This window comes from Mastigoproctus giganteus, chromosome 7, assembly GCF_048544385.1.
Source record: "Mastigoproctus giganteus isolate SK-2022 chromosome 7, ASM4854438v1, whole genome shotgun sequence".
In the NCBI taxonomy this organism is placed as follows: domain Eukaryota; kingdom Metazoa; phylum Arthropoda; class Arachnida; order Uropygi; family Thelyphonidae; genus Mastigoproctus; species Mastigoproctus giganteus.
In genome coordinates this window covers 144,587,156-144,604,292 of record NC_143581.1, presented here as the reverse complement: position 1 = coordinate 144,604,292, position 17,137 = coordinate 144,587,156, and the positions used below count along the sequence as shown (strand labels likewise).

Here is a 17,137-nt window from a genome sequence, read left to right as displayed (position 1 = left end):
TGCCCTAGCCACACTATTTTTATGTTGAGCAGTCTGAGCCGACTTATAGTATGTGTACTGGCCCCTACACATTGATTTCCTATAGATCTTAGTTCTAAGCCTGGGGCCTTCCCTGTACACCATTATATCCAGAAATGGTAGGGTGCCGTCTACTTCTACCTCTGAGGTAAATTGTATGAAAGGAGAGAAACCATTGAGAAAACTAACCACATCTTCCTCTCTCCCCTTTTTTACTATAGTGACCATGTCATCCACATATCGTTTCCACTTACGCATAGGAACTCCAACCTTGCAAAAATCCTATTCTCTAATTCTAATTCTTTAAAACAAAAAAAGTTTATGAGATCAAATGCCCGGATTGTGGGGAGCGGTATGTGGGGGAGACAGGGCGAAGACTCAAGGACCGTCTGGGGGAACATACGAGAGCTATACAGATCGCAGAATTCAATAAATCCGCCATTGCCAAGCACTATTGGGAAAAACAACATCAGGTATCCCCTCAGAATGCTGTGATCCTTGACTGGGCGCATAGATTCTGGGACCGCAAGAGGCTGGAGAGTTTGTGGATAGGGTCATCTGGTAATAATAGTATGAATAGAGATAGGGGAGTTCGGCTCAACTCCCTTTTGGAGGCTGTGGTCCTTGCCAGAGACAAACGTTTTAATTTGCCCCACTTCCAGACCATTTCCGGTTCCAGCACACATGAAGGGAGTGTTGAAAATGCACCTGGTCAGAAACGTGTGCCGTGAGCCTGATATTTAAGGTTGCGTCGCTTGAACTTCATTATTGTTGAGAAAGGAGGCGGATGCCCCCGAAAGCTTCAGTGGTGTTTTATCTCTTTTAAATTTAAAATTTTTAATGTATTTTAAATTCGTCAATTAATTTTTATTTGTTTTAAAGTAAATCAGTTTTTGGTAAATTATTATTTTACAGTTTTATTGTATTGTTTTTATTGTATTATTTCAGTATACTATTCAGGATTATTTTATCATTAAATCAGTTTATTTAAACGGTTGGTGTATTTGTCTAAACTTGTGGTATGTATAACCCCAACCTTAGAGGCCTTTTTTGCAGATATTGCTGTCTCTACTCGGCTAGCTGATCTGGACTAGCTATGTACTAGCACTATGTACTGTATACTAGCTGGTCCTGATGACACTAGAGAATTACCAATAGGTTTGGTTCATTAGGCTATCTAGTGGCTGGCTTGCTAGCACTGTTTTAGAGCTTTTCCTCTGAAATATGGAAGAACAGATCTTACCATTATGATGGGCATAATGGTAAGATCTGCTCTTGTACTCCAACCTGGAGCTAAATGACTCCAGGTTGGAGTAAATGACCTCACTAGCCATCAATCATACTGTGTGACAGAAGAGTGGAGGGTTGCCAGAGCTTGCTCTGATGACTAAAATCTGTTTCACCACTTCAGACCTCCAATAAGCAAAGCAGTGCTATTACACTGGTTGCTGAGAGTCATATACCACCTGGTATTGCCTGGTAACACAAAGGGGCAACATTCCATTGTGTAGTGTCGATGCCTCTCCATAACCCTTGTTTATGATTTTTTACACCTGGGCATCACCTCTAGTATTACTAGGTGCTGTATTTCAGCTCTTGCACACAGGAATTATACCCACAGTGATTATACCCACAGTTACTAACAGTCCCATCACTTTTAAGGTGCAAGTAAATTTTTTTTTTTTTTATTAAAAAAAAAAAAAAAATTACAATTACTGTGTAGCTTATCTCAAGGTTTAAATGATTCAAATATTTTCTCAGACCAAGTTATACAAAGGCTCATCAACTACTGTTAGAGGCAACAAAAATGTTTACTTTAGATTTTGTACCTATTGAGATATGTCAGAATCCAGTAAACAGTTTAAGAAGCTCAAGTAATGCATGTAATGGTATCCACAACAGTAAAAAAATAATAATAAAATAAAATAAACTATATATATATATATATATATAATAAATCTGCTGCCGTTGTCAATCTACTGCAGGATGCAGGCCTTCTCAACAAGTTATGTTGAGGTTATGGATCATAATTTGCTGTGCTGTTCCAGTGCAGGTTCACAGATCAACCTTAATTGACTGGATTCAAACCCACTCCTTTTCCACCTGGTGGGGGGTGGATGCTGATTATATGCACTTTGCTACCCATGCAGGTAACACAGTAGTTGTGTGCATGGACAGAAAAGTTCTGGCAGATGCATGTTGGTATAAATTAAGTTCACGTGTATTAAAGACTTACTGTTTTTACTGTACTCTGTTTTAAACTTACCTGGAAAAATTATTATAATTGTTTTTTTCAGCATCCAGTGCAAAAACTCAAGTGTGTGAACTGGTGACATTAATTCTTGCTACACTACAATTAGTTCATGATATCTTTTATTCAGAAACAACTTCAGAAGGAAAAGGTTTGTTGTTGATATTATTATCATTTGAAATTTTTATTCTTATTTTTATTAGAATTATATTTTATTAGAATTATTGCCTAGCTGCACTAAAGTTGGTCTGAATCTTGTGTTCCTGACAGAAACGTGTCAGCCTACGTTATTCCAAATAGGTAGTGTTTGTCACTTGTATTCACAAGATAACCAACCAGTGGGAGGATTTCATTTTAGCATTAGCATTAGTAGAGGCATATGATGCAAGAAAGCAAGTTTATACAGCATCAGCCAAAAAAGAAAAAAAAAGGCCCTCATGGGTAGCACAGTTGGTAAAATTGCTGTCCTCCCCCGCATCAGATGAAAAAATCTCAATTAGAATCCTGTCGATAGCGGAAGGAATTTTTATGGGCCTTTTTCACAACGTGGCTGAGTTAGTTGGCCTCGTGCGAAGGTAGCATGGTTTTTCCTCCCAGAAACTTGGGTTTTTCATCCAGAAAACAGAAAATTGACCTCACAACACATGAAATTTACAGATGGTATATACGGAACAACATGGCCTTAGTTGCCGATGCTCCTAAAACCCAACAACAACTAAAAAAAAAAAAAAAAAGTCAAGTCAAAAAACCCTCAAAATTTATCATGATTAACATATTGTTTATCATGGTAGATTTTGAATAGGAGTAATAGTTTTAAGTTTTCCCAAGTTAGAATTCTGATTTCAGTTGTTTCCTCATTTCATAGTAGAGAAGATAATTGCAGACCATATTTCAGAAGCAATAAGAATACAATTTCATATAGCAAATTCCAATAATTGGGTTAGCTATATAAAGTAAATTTGCCTTGAAACCCCAAATTTTTTTTTATATGTTGTATCCTTTGTGATTAATGTGGGCATGGAAAGTCAAAAATCCATAAATATTCCAACATCTTTTTAGATCAAATCATTTTTTTATTTCAAAGTAAATTTTGGGCAGAAATGTTGAAAGGTTGAGATTATTTATTTATTTTTATATAGATTTAGCATATAGACTTTGCTGGATTGATTTGAAGACCAAATTTTCCAAAGTATTTTAGAAGAGAACGATCATTGTCAGTTACTTCTTCCTCAAGTGGTGTGGAAATAGAACAGATTTGTAAATTATCTGCATAGGAAATTAATGCAGTATCATGAAACTGTAGAAGGGTGAGTGAATGAGTGAGTGATTTTGGTTTTGATGACACATGGGCAATTAAGGCCATAATGTGACAAGCCCAATATTTAAATATATTAAAAAACAACTGTAACATACAAATAGATTACTATCTGAAAATGTACAAATGGATAGAAACAAGTTAATCAAAATAAAATTAAAAAATATTCCATAGGATAAGGAAACAGAATTGAACACAATGACTTGTTTTTCTATTAAAAAGCATTTATATATGTGTATAGAGATTTGTACTTATTTAAAAATTGCAGACATATCGTCTTTGTCAGATAAAATCTGACTGAGTATATGAAGCTCAGTCAGATGGGTAAAAGCATTAAAATATTAACAGTGTACTTTTAAAAAAATAGGACACTCAATAATGACATTTGACTGGTAAAACAATGTCACAAAGTTCACACGTAGGAAGGTCATCGGCCCTCAGCAGAAAAGCACGAGTCAGACGACTGGGTACTATCCAGAGCCAATCTAGAACAACTTCCTCTTTACGGTTCCTTCGCAGACCGATATTGTATTACAGTCTTAATCTCGTATTACTTGTCTGTAGTCTGTACACGGAACTAACAGGCAAGAGTTATAAAGGGTCACCGATTTGGCTGCTGTGTCTGCCAAATCATTTCTCAAGATCCCAATGTGGCTGGGAATCCAGCAGAAGTGAACATCCAATTTCGATTCAGAAAGGAAATTTAGCCTCTTCTGTATCTGTAACAGGACTGGATGAGGAATGAACCTCGTCTATAACAAATCCTGCAGTGAACTGAGAGAATCAGTATATATAATAAATTTTTGGTCGGGGTGGTGGGTTTGTATGTGATCCAAGGCTAGTTCAGTTGCATTTTTTCTCTGCTACTACTGGAATGGTCCTTTGTCCAACTTTTAATTTAGGTTTGGGGTGAAGGTTACATTTGTGTTAAAAATAGACTCAAATGGTCTTCTCTTGTGATAACCTGAAACCATTGGCTGGTACCTAGGAATGAAGGTGATCAATGGCTTGTCACTGTTGTCTTTCAATAACCCTTACGTTGCATAACTTGGAAAATATGCTGAAATCACTGACATAGAGGGCACTGTTTACCTACAGGACTCCTTTTGAAGTTTACACGGGTCACAGCACATGGCAAACATGCTGGATTCCTATGATGATATCCTAGAGCCTAGGCTGTAGGCGTTGGATCCCAGTGATGCTAATCTGGAGGACAGGCAGCATCACATGGAGGTCTGCTCACCATGAACAGGTGCCCACGTTGAGGGGATGTAAAAGGTTGTTAAAGCCAAGAATAACAGTGAGGAGAGGGTAGCACACTGGGAACTGCCTGCTGAGATGATTTTCCTAATTACATTAGAATCATTACTTAATTAGTTAGGTAATCACTAAAAAAAATTTTTAAACGTCACCACGGTTTTAAGAAAATTTTGAAGTAAATGTAATACAGATGGTTTTTCTGCATGAAATGCTGAAGTTCCAATAGATAAGTTAAGCTATTCCTTCCTCTTCAGATTTATGACATAAGTATTAGAAAGGTTGTCTCCAAAATGATTGGCCACTGTGGAGATCCTTTTTCTGGTAAGATCTGAATAATAAGAATGGAATGATCTCTTTCTAGTACTTCAGGTTAATGTGAAAGGTGAGGGAGAAATAGTTTTCTCATAGACATCTGAAAATGAGAGAAAGTAGCGGCGAAGGTAAAGAAAGCCTGCACGAGAGGCACTCAAAAGTTCGATGAAATTTACTGGTAAAAGTACTTTGCCGTAGCAGCAGTTGTGTTGTTGCTCGCTCAGTAAACATACAGTGGGTGTTATTGGTCAGGAGTAGAAATTGAATCCCATGGGAGATTGAAACCCTTCCGAAGTGGAGGGGGCAACCTGACCTTTTTTCTTTAGAATCACTGGTGGACTAGTGGATAAATTGTTTATTAAGAAAAAAAAAAAGGCAAAGGAAGCCCACACGAGAAGCACGGCAAACTTCCAAAAGGTTTACCGGTGAAACTGCATTAGAACATTTATTATGATGCCAGAACTTCCAGTATGACTCTGTTCATGATTCTAAAGAAAAAGAGGTCAGGTCCCCTCCCCCACACACTTCGGGAGGGTTTCAAGCTCCCGTAGGATTCAACTTCTACTCCAGACTGATAACACCCACCGTCTGTTTACCGAGCGAGCAACAATACAAATGCCATTACGGCAAAGTACTTTTACCGGTAAATTTCATCGAACTTTTGCATGCTTCTTGTGCAGGCTTTCTTTACCTTAGCCAAAGTAGCCTTGAGAGATAGGTACTAGATATCTTAACAGTTAAATTAGGGATTAGATCAAGTCATGGCTCATTAGCCAACAAAAGAGCTGTTTTGTGTCTTTAGTATTTTCTCATTGAATAGAAAAGTGGTGATTGCTGAATTACATAGGGAATTGACTGGCCAACTAATGTCTGGTTTTCAGAGAAACACTAAAATCAGTGTGTTCATTTTTTCGTATCACGCAAGAAAGCTGATGTTTATTAGGTTTGAAAATTTTTCCTGATATTTGTTAATTTTTTGCTTTTTCAGACTGACAAGTTAGATTGAGTTTGACTAGAAGTTTGTGCAGTTAGAGAAATTTTGCTTTTTATTTCTATAGGATTTTTTGGCACCATGTGCTGTATCAAGTTCATAGTCTCCCATCAAAGTTTTGAAACTGATGTTATTCTTAAGTTTTCACATGTGGAGTTAGTTGTTGTAGAGGATAGCCACTTAGAATAGTAATAGTAATTTGACACTGTGCATATCCTAGGAGAAAATATTTATAAGTACAAATGGAATTTCTGAAAGTTTTGTTGAGATTAGTACTTTACAATAGTTAAGTCTGATGTATATTATTATGAGGAAAAGTTTTCTTAAATTTAGAAATGTTACACCCTAAGGAAAGGTGTACATTATTATTATTATTATTATTATTATTATTAATAGCCATATGGTGCAAGGAATCCTGCGGCTTATGCTGCACCAGGAAAAAAAAAAAGTTCCTGAAAGAGAGTAGAAGGGAATCACCATGAAAGAGAAGAATGATGATATCGAGCTCAGGACCCTGGGTATGCCAAGCCCATACTCACCAGATGTGAGCCCCCGGGGTTATGGTCAGATGCAGGGGAGTCCAGATTAAAAAAAAAAATTGACAAGATAAGAGCATTAATAAAGATTAAATCCAGAATTTTTCCTGCCCTATTAGAAAGTTAACTATTTTGTAGAGGTTAAATATAAATAAATGTTCATTGAATTGAATTGTTGCCTAACTTGATCAAAGAGTGGAGAACAATGTCTCCAAAGGGAAAGCTTTCCATTTTTAAGTATACATTTTGAACAGTCAAACCAACCAGCTTCAAATATGCAATATCAGAATTTTGTAATTCCACAGCCCTGGAATTACAAAAGTGAATATAACCTGATGACAGAGTGAAGGCCAGTTATGGACATCCCTTTGTGAGCTGAGTTTCCAAAATACAACACACATCAAATTAACTGAAAGTAGTAAGAACTCCAGGTCAGTTAATATATTTTTTAAAACTTTGAACATTATGGGAATAAAGGCAGATTTGAAGAAACTTATTGCAATTAGTTTGTTTTGGTGACATGCATTGAATTTTATGCTGCTTACAGAATGATACTGAAATTTGATATTTCCACATCTAATTCCTTTCAGAAATTACTGTTTCAATGCTCAAAACTTGATCGGTGGATTTGGTAAAATGACAGGATTCAGAATGACTACCTGTTGGAGCTTGTAATTATTTTTAGATCTCCTTTGACCAGTTCTAAAGGAAATTCATCTGCCGCTCAGTAGAGAAAAATATCCTTTTCATCAAATATTTGAGTGAAAAACATATTTTAACAGTGATAAATGAATACAAGGTAGGAAGGTTCATTATTATTATTATTATTAGCTATATTGTGCAAGGAAGCCTGAGGCTTATGCTGCACCAGCCAAAAAAAAAATTCCCAAGTTACCCTGAGAGAGAGAGAGAGAGAAGGGAAGGAAATCATCAAGAAAGAGAAGAATGATGACATCTAGCTCAGGACCCTGGGTGTGCCAAGCCCATACTCACCAGATGTGAGCCCCTGGGGTTCATTATGTTCTTTCCATTTCAGTATTGGAAGATCACAACATTGCGCCACAGCAGTCAATATAATTTTAATTTAGAGAAAACAGATTCTGTATCTAGTATTCAAAAGATGCTTCAGTTCACATGCTGTTTACCAGTGTGGAGAACGCTCCATGAATTTCTTCTATACCCTACTATGTGCAACAGATGTGGCCTTTTCAAGGTGATATGCCACAATAGCTGTGATTTTTGCTGTGGGCTTTCAGCAATGTGTACCAATAAGAGATCCACTTTTACAAGTTGGTTTTGGCTAGATGAGGCATAATTCATGAAAAGTCGAATTATGAATACCCATAACATGTACACATGAAAAAGAGGGCGCCTCCGTAGCCAGGTGAGCAGAAGCAGCAGTGCACAGCACATGCTTCTTGATTAGACCGGGGATCGAGCCCATGACCACCAAATACGGAGGATGTGGAAAGGTCAGGGAATGACCACCGCATATCCCCAGAGCAGTATGGCCTTAGTTGCTAATGCTCCTAAAAAAAAAAAAAAAAAAAAAAAAAAAACCAAAATTAACAAATGAAAAAGAGATGTCTGTATTTCATGCAACCAATCTTATATGTAGTGTGAATAAAGAGCAGCCATCTCCTTCCTGCGAAAGGGTCATACTTGAATGTTTTTCAGGAAAACACTGCCATAAATTGCTATAAATACGCTATTAGGACTTAAACAATGCACTTGGTTCATGCCCTGTGGGATGACAGTGCATTTTAGTGATAATGTTAGAGCTTGTTAACACAAGTATCTGCACCATGAGGTAAATAGGTAAAATCTAGATAATAAGGGCATGTTCCATGACTCGATTATCCTTGCTTACTAGGTATAAATGCTGTATACTTTTATCTGTGGGAGTATTTAATGAGTACTGTTGTGGCAGAAGTAAAAAAGGGATCAAAATACCTCTAATACAGCTTGTGTTACTCCAATATCTTTGAATGAATGCAGTAATAATTTCAAATCACAAGTTCAGGTAATTAGGAAAACTTTGAACACTTGTAATTAAAAATATACAAATAAATAAAAAATATACCCACTTGTTTAGTTGTTGTTATTATTATTATTAGCTGTATGGTGCAAGGAAGCCTGAGGCTTATGCTGCACCAGCCAAAAAAAAAAAATTCCCAAGTTACCCTGATAGAGGAGAAGTAGAAGGGAATCACCAAGAAAGAGAAGGATGATGATATCCAGCTCAGGATCTTGGGTGTGCCGAGCCCAAACTCACCAGATGTGAGCCCCACGTTCATGTTGACCATATAGCTTCTAATATGTTAATTTTTGTCTTATAAAGCTTGCAAAATTTGTAGTTGCTCTTTCTCAGCAATGGAAGGTGGTGTATCTTTTTTTTATTTAATTTTTACCAAGATATATATTAGCCATAATTATTAAGGTAGTTTTTCTACAAAGGTATGAAATATATTTATACTAATAAGAGAAAGAGAGAGAGAAATTTATTCTTTTTAGAAATTAATGTGCATTTTTAATGCAAAATGAGCAGAATCAAAAAGAATAATTATTAAATGTAGGAATTACTATTATTGCAATAATGCATTATTTTATTTATTTTCTTTGCAGAAGAAGGAATGAATCTCTTAGTCCACATGCTGAGCCAGGTGACAAAGAAACATTCAGGTAAAAAAATAACATTTCTTTAATGTACAATTAAAAAGAAATTTACCTGTGATTTATTCTGTGATACTTCTTCAGTCTTGAAAACACGTTATACATTAAAACCCACTCCCCATTGATTAGTTATAAATATGATAAGAATTTAAAGTGAAATCCTAATAGTTACAAAGTAACTGCCCATATTGAGTCATCAAATAGATAAACCATGAGATCTCTTGAAAACCTAGTGCCAATTCCATTGATAACAAAATAAGAGCAACTAGAATCTGCTGAGGCAGCCTTAAATACACTAAAAAAAAAACCTTTCCTTAAGTAATACTTTGATTGTGTAGTTCTCAAAGGCAAGGATGAAAATGACAGTATAATTTTGAAAGAGATGCACATTTATCCATCCATGGCTGAAACTACTTTTGAGCAGAGGTGATGAAAATTACTTTCCATTAGACGTAATGAACAGATGATGAATGCGTTAGAGCTCTCATGTATTTTGATACAAAGCAGTTCAGAGATAAGCAATTTAAAATAATTACACTTAGTCCATTATAGAAATCTGGTTAAGTTTAAAAAGGTTGTGAGGGGATGTCAGCTCCAAGGCACTGGAATGACCAGCATTAACAGAACTTTTATTATTGTTATTTCTATCTAGTGGGGCACATTCGTTTGACCCCAGATACAAGGAGATACAATCTGAGCACTCCACATGATACTCCACATTGCACTTAAACATAATGGTTTCTTCATTAAGTCTGACTTTATGGACAATAATTTTTCCTAGTATTACACCTGGGTAAGGTAAGATTTATTTTGGAAGGAATGATTATTGTTTAAGTTATGTGGTAAATTTCAGGTTTTAAGCCTAGAGATTTTTACATCGAGTTGCTTGGATAAATCTATATATATGTTTTGGCGGATGGAATGGAGATCAATCAGATCATGTTTGAAAAATCATTTAACAGGGGATTCTATACACATATTTCTAGCTTCGGCATCGGAAATGCTCTCTCTGCTCTCATGGTAGAGATACTTATGGTAAAATTTGAAGATTTCTTCGAAAACCAACTGGAGCAGTTATATCAATGACATTATATCTATCTGGGACCATGATACAGAAAACCTATATAAATTCTTTGAGACGCTCAACAACTTTGAGAGTCTCTCAACAACCTTAGGTCCTTGAGGTTGTCATCACAGACATTCTCTCAGATAAGCCAGACAAGCTGTACTTGCTACCTGGGAGTCTAAAATGCTGATGGAATTGATATTCGGGTGACACTCAAGTCAAGTGGATCCAATTTTAGCAAAGTCCGGACTGCCTGTGACACCAAAATCCTCTGCTTGCACCTTCACGATGGTGGGACTGTTAGTAATCCTGGATATAACCGACAAGCACAAGCACACTGTGGGGTGACCACCCAGGTGCGAACCAATATAAGCAGGGGTTCAGGTGTGGCACCCACACCACATGGAGGAATGCCACCCCTCTGTGTTACCAGGCAATACTAGGTGGTAGATGACTCATATCAACCATTGCAATTACCACCACTTTGCTTATTGGAGGCTTGAAGTGGTGGAACCCATGTTTAGTCTCCAGAGCTAAGTTCCGGTCAACCCTTCCCCACCTCTTCCATCATGCAGTATGACTGATGACTTTTGAGGTTATTATGAACATCACGGCGAGATAATCTTCCTTACATTTCGAGGGTACAGCTCTAAAACGGTGTTCGCAGGCCTGCCGCTAGTTAGTACATTGGACTATTGGTAACTCTTTAGGAGGCTTCCGGATCAGCTAGTGTATAATCGTGCTACCTCTACTCTGCCAAATAGTGACTGGAGGGAGTCCGAATAGTGTATGTGTGGGGGGAGGGGGGGGATTATCGAAGCCACATTATGTCAAGGATCTGGGTATATTTTTACCATGTGTATGCCATATCCAAAAAATTCATTTCTTCATACAGCATATCCTCCCCACTTTTTCTTACTATTCAATACACCATGAATTGTCAAACTAATAGAGTAAGCTTATCTGCGAAAAGATCTAAACCTCCGAAACATTTCCTAGTTCATTTCACATATATGTGGTCTCAATTCTAATCTCAACGATGTACATTTCCACTTGCAATCTGCCAAACCCCATGCACGTTTTCTAACAGAATCTTAGTTATTGGTTGCTTCAACTACTGCTCATCTCAGTTGCCCAAATTATTCGATGTATGATTCCTTCCACCTCAAAGGTGGTACTTGTGCATATGTCTGTTCCGATATTCCCTGTCAGAGACTTGGTAAATTGGAATCTTCTCTCTTCGATCTTCTCTGGATTAAAATCTCACTACCTCATTGTGTCAAATTCATCTGTTGTCTCTACCATTCTCCCAACTCCACTAATCACTTGGAATTCTTTGACTTCCTCTCTTTGCAACTTGACTTTCTCCAGTCCAACTTTCCTAACAGTGAGGTAATTTTCCTTGGTGATTTTAATGTTCACAACTCCAGCTCGCTTTTTTTTTCTAGTCACACCGACCCAGCTGGTCGAGATGCTGAGGCTTTTGCAATTATTAATGACCTTGCACAAATTGTTCATTTACCTACGAGAACACTGGACAATCCTAACCATACAGCCAACAAGCTTGATCTTTTTCTTACAAACAACCCTTCTAAGTACACGGTCAAAGTGAGTGGTCCTTTAAGCACCTCAGATCATAACTTTGTGATTGTCTCTTCTCCAATGGAGCCTTTATCTCATGTCTGTTCCCAACCTCATGTTTGGCATTAGAAGAATGCAAAATGGGATGACCTGTGAAATTTCTTTTCTTCTTTTCCTTAGTCAGACTACTGTTTCCTCTGACCAGTTGAGCTTTCGTACAGGCCGTGGAAATGAGGAGGCCTTGGTTGAACTTCTCTCCAGAGTAAACAGCTGCACTTTTAAATATGCTATGGCTATTTTCGTAGATTTCTCTGGAGCCTTTGACTCACTTAGGTGGGAAAGCTTCTTTGCTCGCCTCAGGGCTGCTCAATGCTCCTCACAACTGTAACTACTTTACTACTTTAACCTGGAACTACTTTCTCCACCATTCTGTACTAGTAATTTCTGGAACTCAGCAACTTAGTCGTTCTGTCTCTTGAGGATGCCCACAAGGTTCGGTGCTTGGTCCACTCGTCTGGGATTTGGTTCTAGATGAGAGGCTTCTTGGTTCAACTCCCAATGCTTCTAAAATAGCATATGCCGAGGATCTAACCCTTCTTGTCCTTGGTGATTCTCGTGCTTCTTTGGAAAGTACTGCCAGTAGCATTATGAATGATCTGTGCTCTTGGTCTGTTATTAATAAACTTACCATTTCTCCTAGCAAGACTAAACTTCTTTATCTTAAGGGCAACCTTAACATTTTCAAGCCTCCGATTGTTAAACCTTTTGGTAATTTTCTCTCCATGGTTGACATGCATAAATTTTTGGGTATTATTCCAAATCGTAAGTTAAACTTCCAGAAACATATCTTGCACCTTCATGATAAAATAGCCAAGTATACATCTATGCTTGTTGGTCTTTTGCATCAATCCTGAAGTATTAACCATCATACCCTTTGTCTTTTGTACAAAGTGGTGTTTATTCGGATTTGTACCTATGGTGCTGGCACCTGGATTTGGTATACTAAGAAGATTGCCATCCAAGAGAAACTGTCCTCTATCCAAAGAAGTATGCTCTTAATGATGAGTCGTATCTGTCGCACTGTCTCGACAGCTGCGCTCCAGGTTTTAAACGGTTGCCTACCTGTGGATCTCCAAATCGCTTATCAAGGTTTTTGCTATTATATTAGACATGCCATTCCAGTTGACTCTTTAGACTTCACTGTTAATATCCACTCCGATCGTAAAACCAAAAAAACTCGTTGCTAGAACCATGGTTCAACTCTGGCAAGATCAGTGGTCTTCTTCTTCAAAAGGTATGGTCACAAGACAGTTTATTCCATCTGTGTCCTTTGCCTTACAAAAGTATATTCTAAAATGGTTCAGTCCGAGTCTCCACATTCTTTTTCTTCTAACTGGTCATAGTTCCCTTTGTGCTAAATTTGCTATGTTTAACCTGTCTGATTCTCCCCTCTGTAACTGTGGCAGCCCAGAAAACTGGCAGCAGGTTCTTTTCACCTGTCCATATTACTTGGATCTTCGTCAGCCTCTGTCTGCTCTGTGTCAACCATTCTCCCCAGACAATGAGTCTTCTCTCTTGGACTCCAAAGAAATATTTCATCTTCTGCAAGATTTTGCACATAAAGCTTTTGCCAGATGTGGACAAATCATCAGTAGTGCCCCAATTTCAGGAACTACTCCTATCCCAGCTCTACCTCCAGTCCAGACCAGCATCTCTATCATCGCCATCTCATGATACCACCACCATCATCACTACCACCATTTTTTTTGCTCAAGTACCATCTTCACCACCATCTTTGACTTTTGCAGTTGGTTAACAAACGTGTATGATGCTGAGTGACATCACTTTGTTTTCTTGACTTTTATTTTCTGCTAACCTCGGACTGGTCCTGAGGCAGAATCATCTGCTGGTACCACCTTACACTGGCGGGGGATGATTTATTTATTTTATTTTTTTTTGTTTCCTTTTTTTTTATTTTATTTATTATTTATTTTTTTTCCATTTTATTAACTTATTTTTTCTTTATTTTTACTGAATTTTATTTTTATTTTTACCGAATTTTATTTTTATTTTATTTTTTTTCTTATTTTATCTTTAATTTTTCTAATTTTTTAAAATTTACTGTTAAATTTAATTTATTTGCTTATATTTTGAATGATTTCGACATTCAGTACATGACACTTGAGGTTTGCTTAGTTGTGGCCCACCTCCTCGCAGCGTAGATGGGTATCAGGATGCACCACCCAGGGGTTCATTGCTTCCTGATAGCAAAGCAGCCAGAAACAACTAAACAACATAACAAACGCATACACGGCACAAACATAGCATTACACACTTTTCTGGCCTTTCTGCAGAGTTTTTGTAACATCACAGTGTACTATGGTGGAGTTGAACTTGTTTGGGAGCTGCCTTACATAAGATACTATACATGTCTACATGGCTACTGTTTCAAAACTTCTGATATCAGTGTTTGCTCAGATCGCATCAGTGAAATTATTCTTGTAGGAATGGAAACTTTAAAACTCCACTTTAAAATCTCGTCCTTTATCTAAATCTTGGTTTTCCAATAAATGTATTAAGGCCGTTCAGAAAAAGAATGTTGCATATCGTAATTGGCTTGTTTACAATTCTTCAGTTTCATTTTCTGCCTACACCTAAGCTCGCAACAATTGTAAAGCAGTTATTAATCAGTCCAAACTAGATTTTGAACAGGCTAAGAGTAGAAAACTTGCTTCTTGCCCTAATGGTAGCTGAGCATTCTGTTCTCTTGCCAAAGCTATTGGCCGCAACTTTTACCCATCTCTGCTCCCACCATCTGTCAAAACTAGATGGTTCTGTTGTCACTTCAGCCAAGGATAAAGCTGACCTGTTAGCATCCCATATTTCTTCCAACTCATGTATTAATGATCTTGGTAAAACACCTCCCACCATTTCCAACACACTCCACTCAATGCCTCCTGTGGTCTTCATTCAAAAGGATGTCAGAAGGATTTTGACGAATCTTGATGCTAAGAAAGCTCCAGGTCCTGATGATATTTCTCCACTTGTTCTCAAAACCTGCACTCCCGAACTTACTTCTGTTCTTTTCTGCCTTTTTTCACTTTCTTATTCCAAAGGTGTTATTCCTTCTACTTGGAAATTTGCTCATATCCAGCCAGTTCCTAAAAATTGTGACAAATCCCTCCCATCCAGTTATCGTTCCATTGCAATTACTTCTACTCTTTCTGAAGTAATGGACAAATCAGTTAACTGCCAACTCTTTAACTACCTACAAACCTTCTCTCTGATCAACAATCACCAGTATGGATTCCGTTAATGTCGATCCACTGGTGATATTCTGGCTTATGTTACCCATTTATGGACAAATTCAATGGAAAAGTTCGGTAAAACATAGGCATTTGGTCTTGACATCTCAAGGGCTTTCGATCATGTTTGGCATAAAGGTATTCTAAAAAACTTCCATCTTATCGTTTGCCAACTGCTTTTTGTAATTGGTTATCCAGTTTTCTCTCTGATTGCTCACTGAGGGTGATGGTAGATGGCTCTCTGTCTTCTAACTTCTCCACTAATGCTGGTGTCCCCCAAGGTTCAGTTCTTTCCCCAACTCTTTTCCTCTTGTATATTAATGACCTTCTTCGATTGACTAGAAATCCTATCCATAGTTTTCTCAATGGTAGCACGTTGCATTCCACTTTCCATTTTGAGAAACCTTGCCCTGCTCAATCAGCTTGAACTTCTCAAATATCTGCTACCAATTCCTTAAATGCCGATCTCCAGGTAATTCTCCAGTGGAACAAAGACAACTTATTTAATTTCAATTCTTCTAAAACTCTGTCTTGTCTTATATCTGGCAAAAAGGATTCTTCCGCTCCTATGCTTATCTTTGGTGACACTCCGATTTCTAGGCAAGTTGATATATCTCTTTTGGGGATTACCCTGACTTCTAATCTCTCTTGGCACAAGCACATTATAAATATTGCTGCCTCTGCATCTAAAAAACTTGGTTTTCTCTTTCGCTCTCGACATTACTTTTCTTCCAAAGAGCTGTTCATTCTGTACAAATCGCAAATCCGCCCTACCATGGAATATTGTTCCCACATCTGGGGCGGTGTCCCCAAAACCTCTCTCAGGCTTCTAGATTCCATTCAGAAGAGGGCAGTTAGGTTAATTAATGATTAATGACTCATCTCTGACAGAGTCTCTCCACTCACTGTCTCATAAACATACTGTTTCTGCTGTATGCCTTTTCTACAGATACTTACATGGGCACTATTCTTCTGAATTTACTTCTATAATTCCCGCTCTCTCTTTCAAAACAGTCCGAACACATGCCACCACCAGCCAACATCCATTTACTGTCCAACTTCAAACCCACAGAACCAACTTTTCATCTTCCTCATTTATTCATTCAAATGCCGTTTTCTGGAACAACCTTCCTTCATTCGTATTTCCTGAAAATTAGTCTACAGAAGTTCAAGTCTAATGTCAACAAATATCTTCTTTCGTCTTCTCAATCTCCAACCCAAGCACTGTACTAAGTACTATAGGTTCTAATACCTCTCGTGTTTGGGGTTTTCATAAAAAAAAAAAAAAAAAAAAAAAAAAAAAACACATGGAAGACTACTGTACAAATTGGAGCATTGTAGCATTCAGGGCAAGTTGCTACTATGGATAGGGATGGTTGAGTGGGAGAAGACAGAGTGGTAATCAATGGACTAATGTTAGTGGAGTCCTCTAGGGTTTAGTTTTGGGCCCATTGTTGTTTTCTGTGTTTATCACTAATATTGATTAAGGTATATCAGGCTTAATTTCCAATTTTGCAGACAATATGAAGGTTGGCAAGGTTATTAATGACATTAATGACAGTACGCTACTGCAACAGCATCTAGAAAATTTGGGCAGATGGGCTAAGAAATGGCAACTGAAGTTTAACATTAACAAATTCAAAGTACTGCATATGGATAGCAGTAATCCCAGAGTAATGTACTAACTATGCAGTACTACAGTCAGGGTAGTGGAGAATGAAAAAGACCTGGGGTAATTGTCAGTGAGATATGAAGTTTTCTGAACAGTACAGCCAAGCTGCCAGAGCAGCTCATGGGGTGTTATCAGTGATATACAGGAATTTTGCTAG

General features: G+C 37.6%; 1 protein-coding gene across 3 annotated transcripts in view; it reads left to right on the top strand.

Moving 5' to 3' along the window:
• The window catches only part of Cog1 (conserved oligomeric Golgi complex subunit 1), a 546,651-nt gene that overhangs the window by 207,087 nt on the left and 322,427 nt on the right, over window positions 1-17,137 (top strand). For all 3 annotated transcript variants that reach the window (XM_090377929.1, XM_090377930.1, XM_090377928.1), the window contains 2 exons: window positions 2,316-2,420; window positions 9,309-9,365. In XM_090377929.1, coding sequence (XP_090234055.1) covers window positions 2,316-2,420; window positions 9,309-9,365 — 162 coding nt within the window. The remainder of the gene's footprint in view (window positions 1-2,315; window positions 2,421-9,308; window positions 9,366-17,137) is intronic.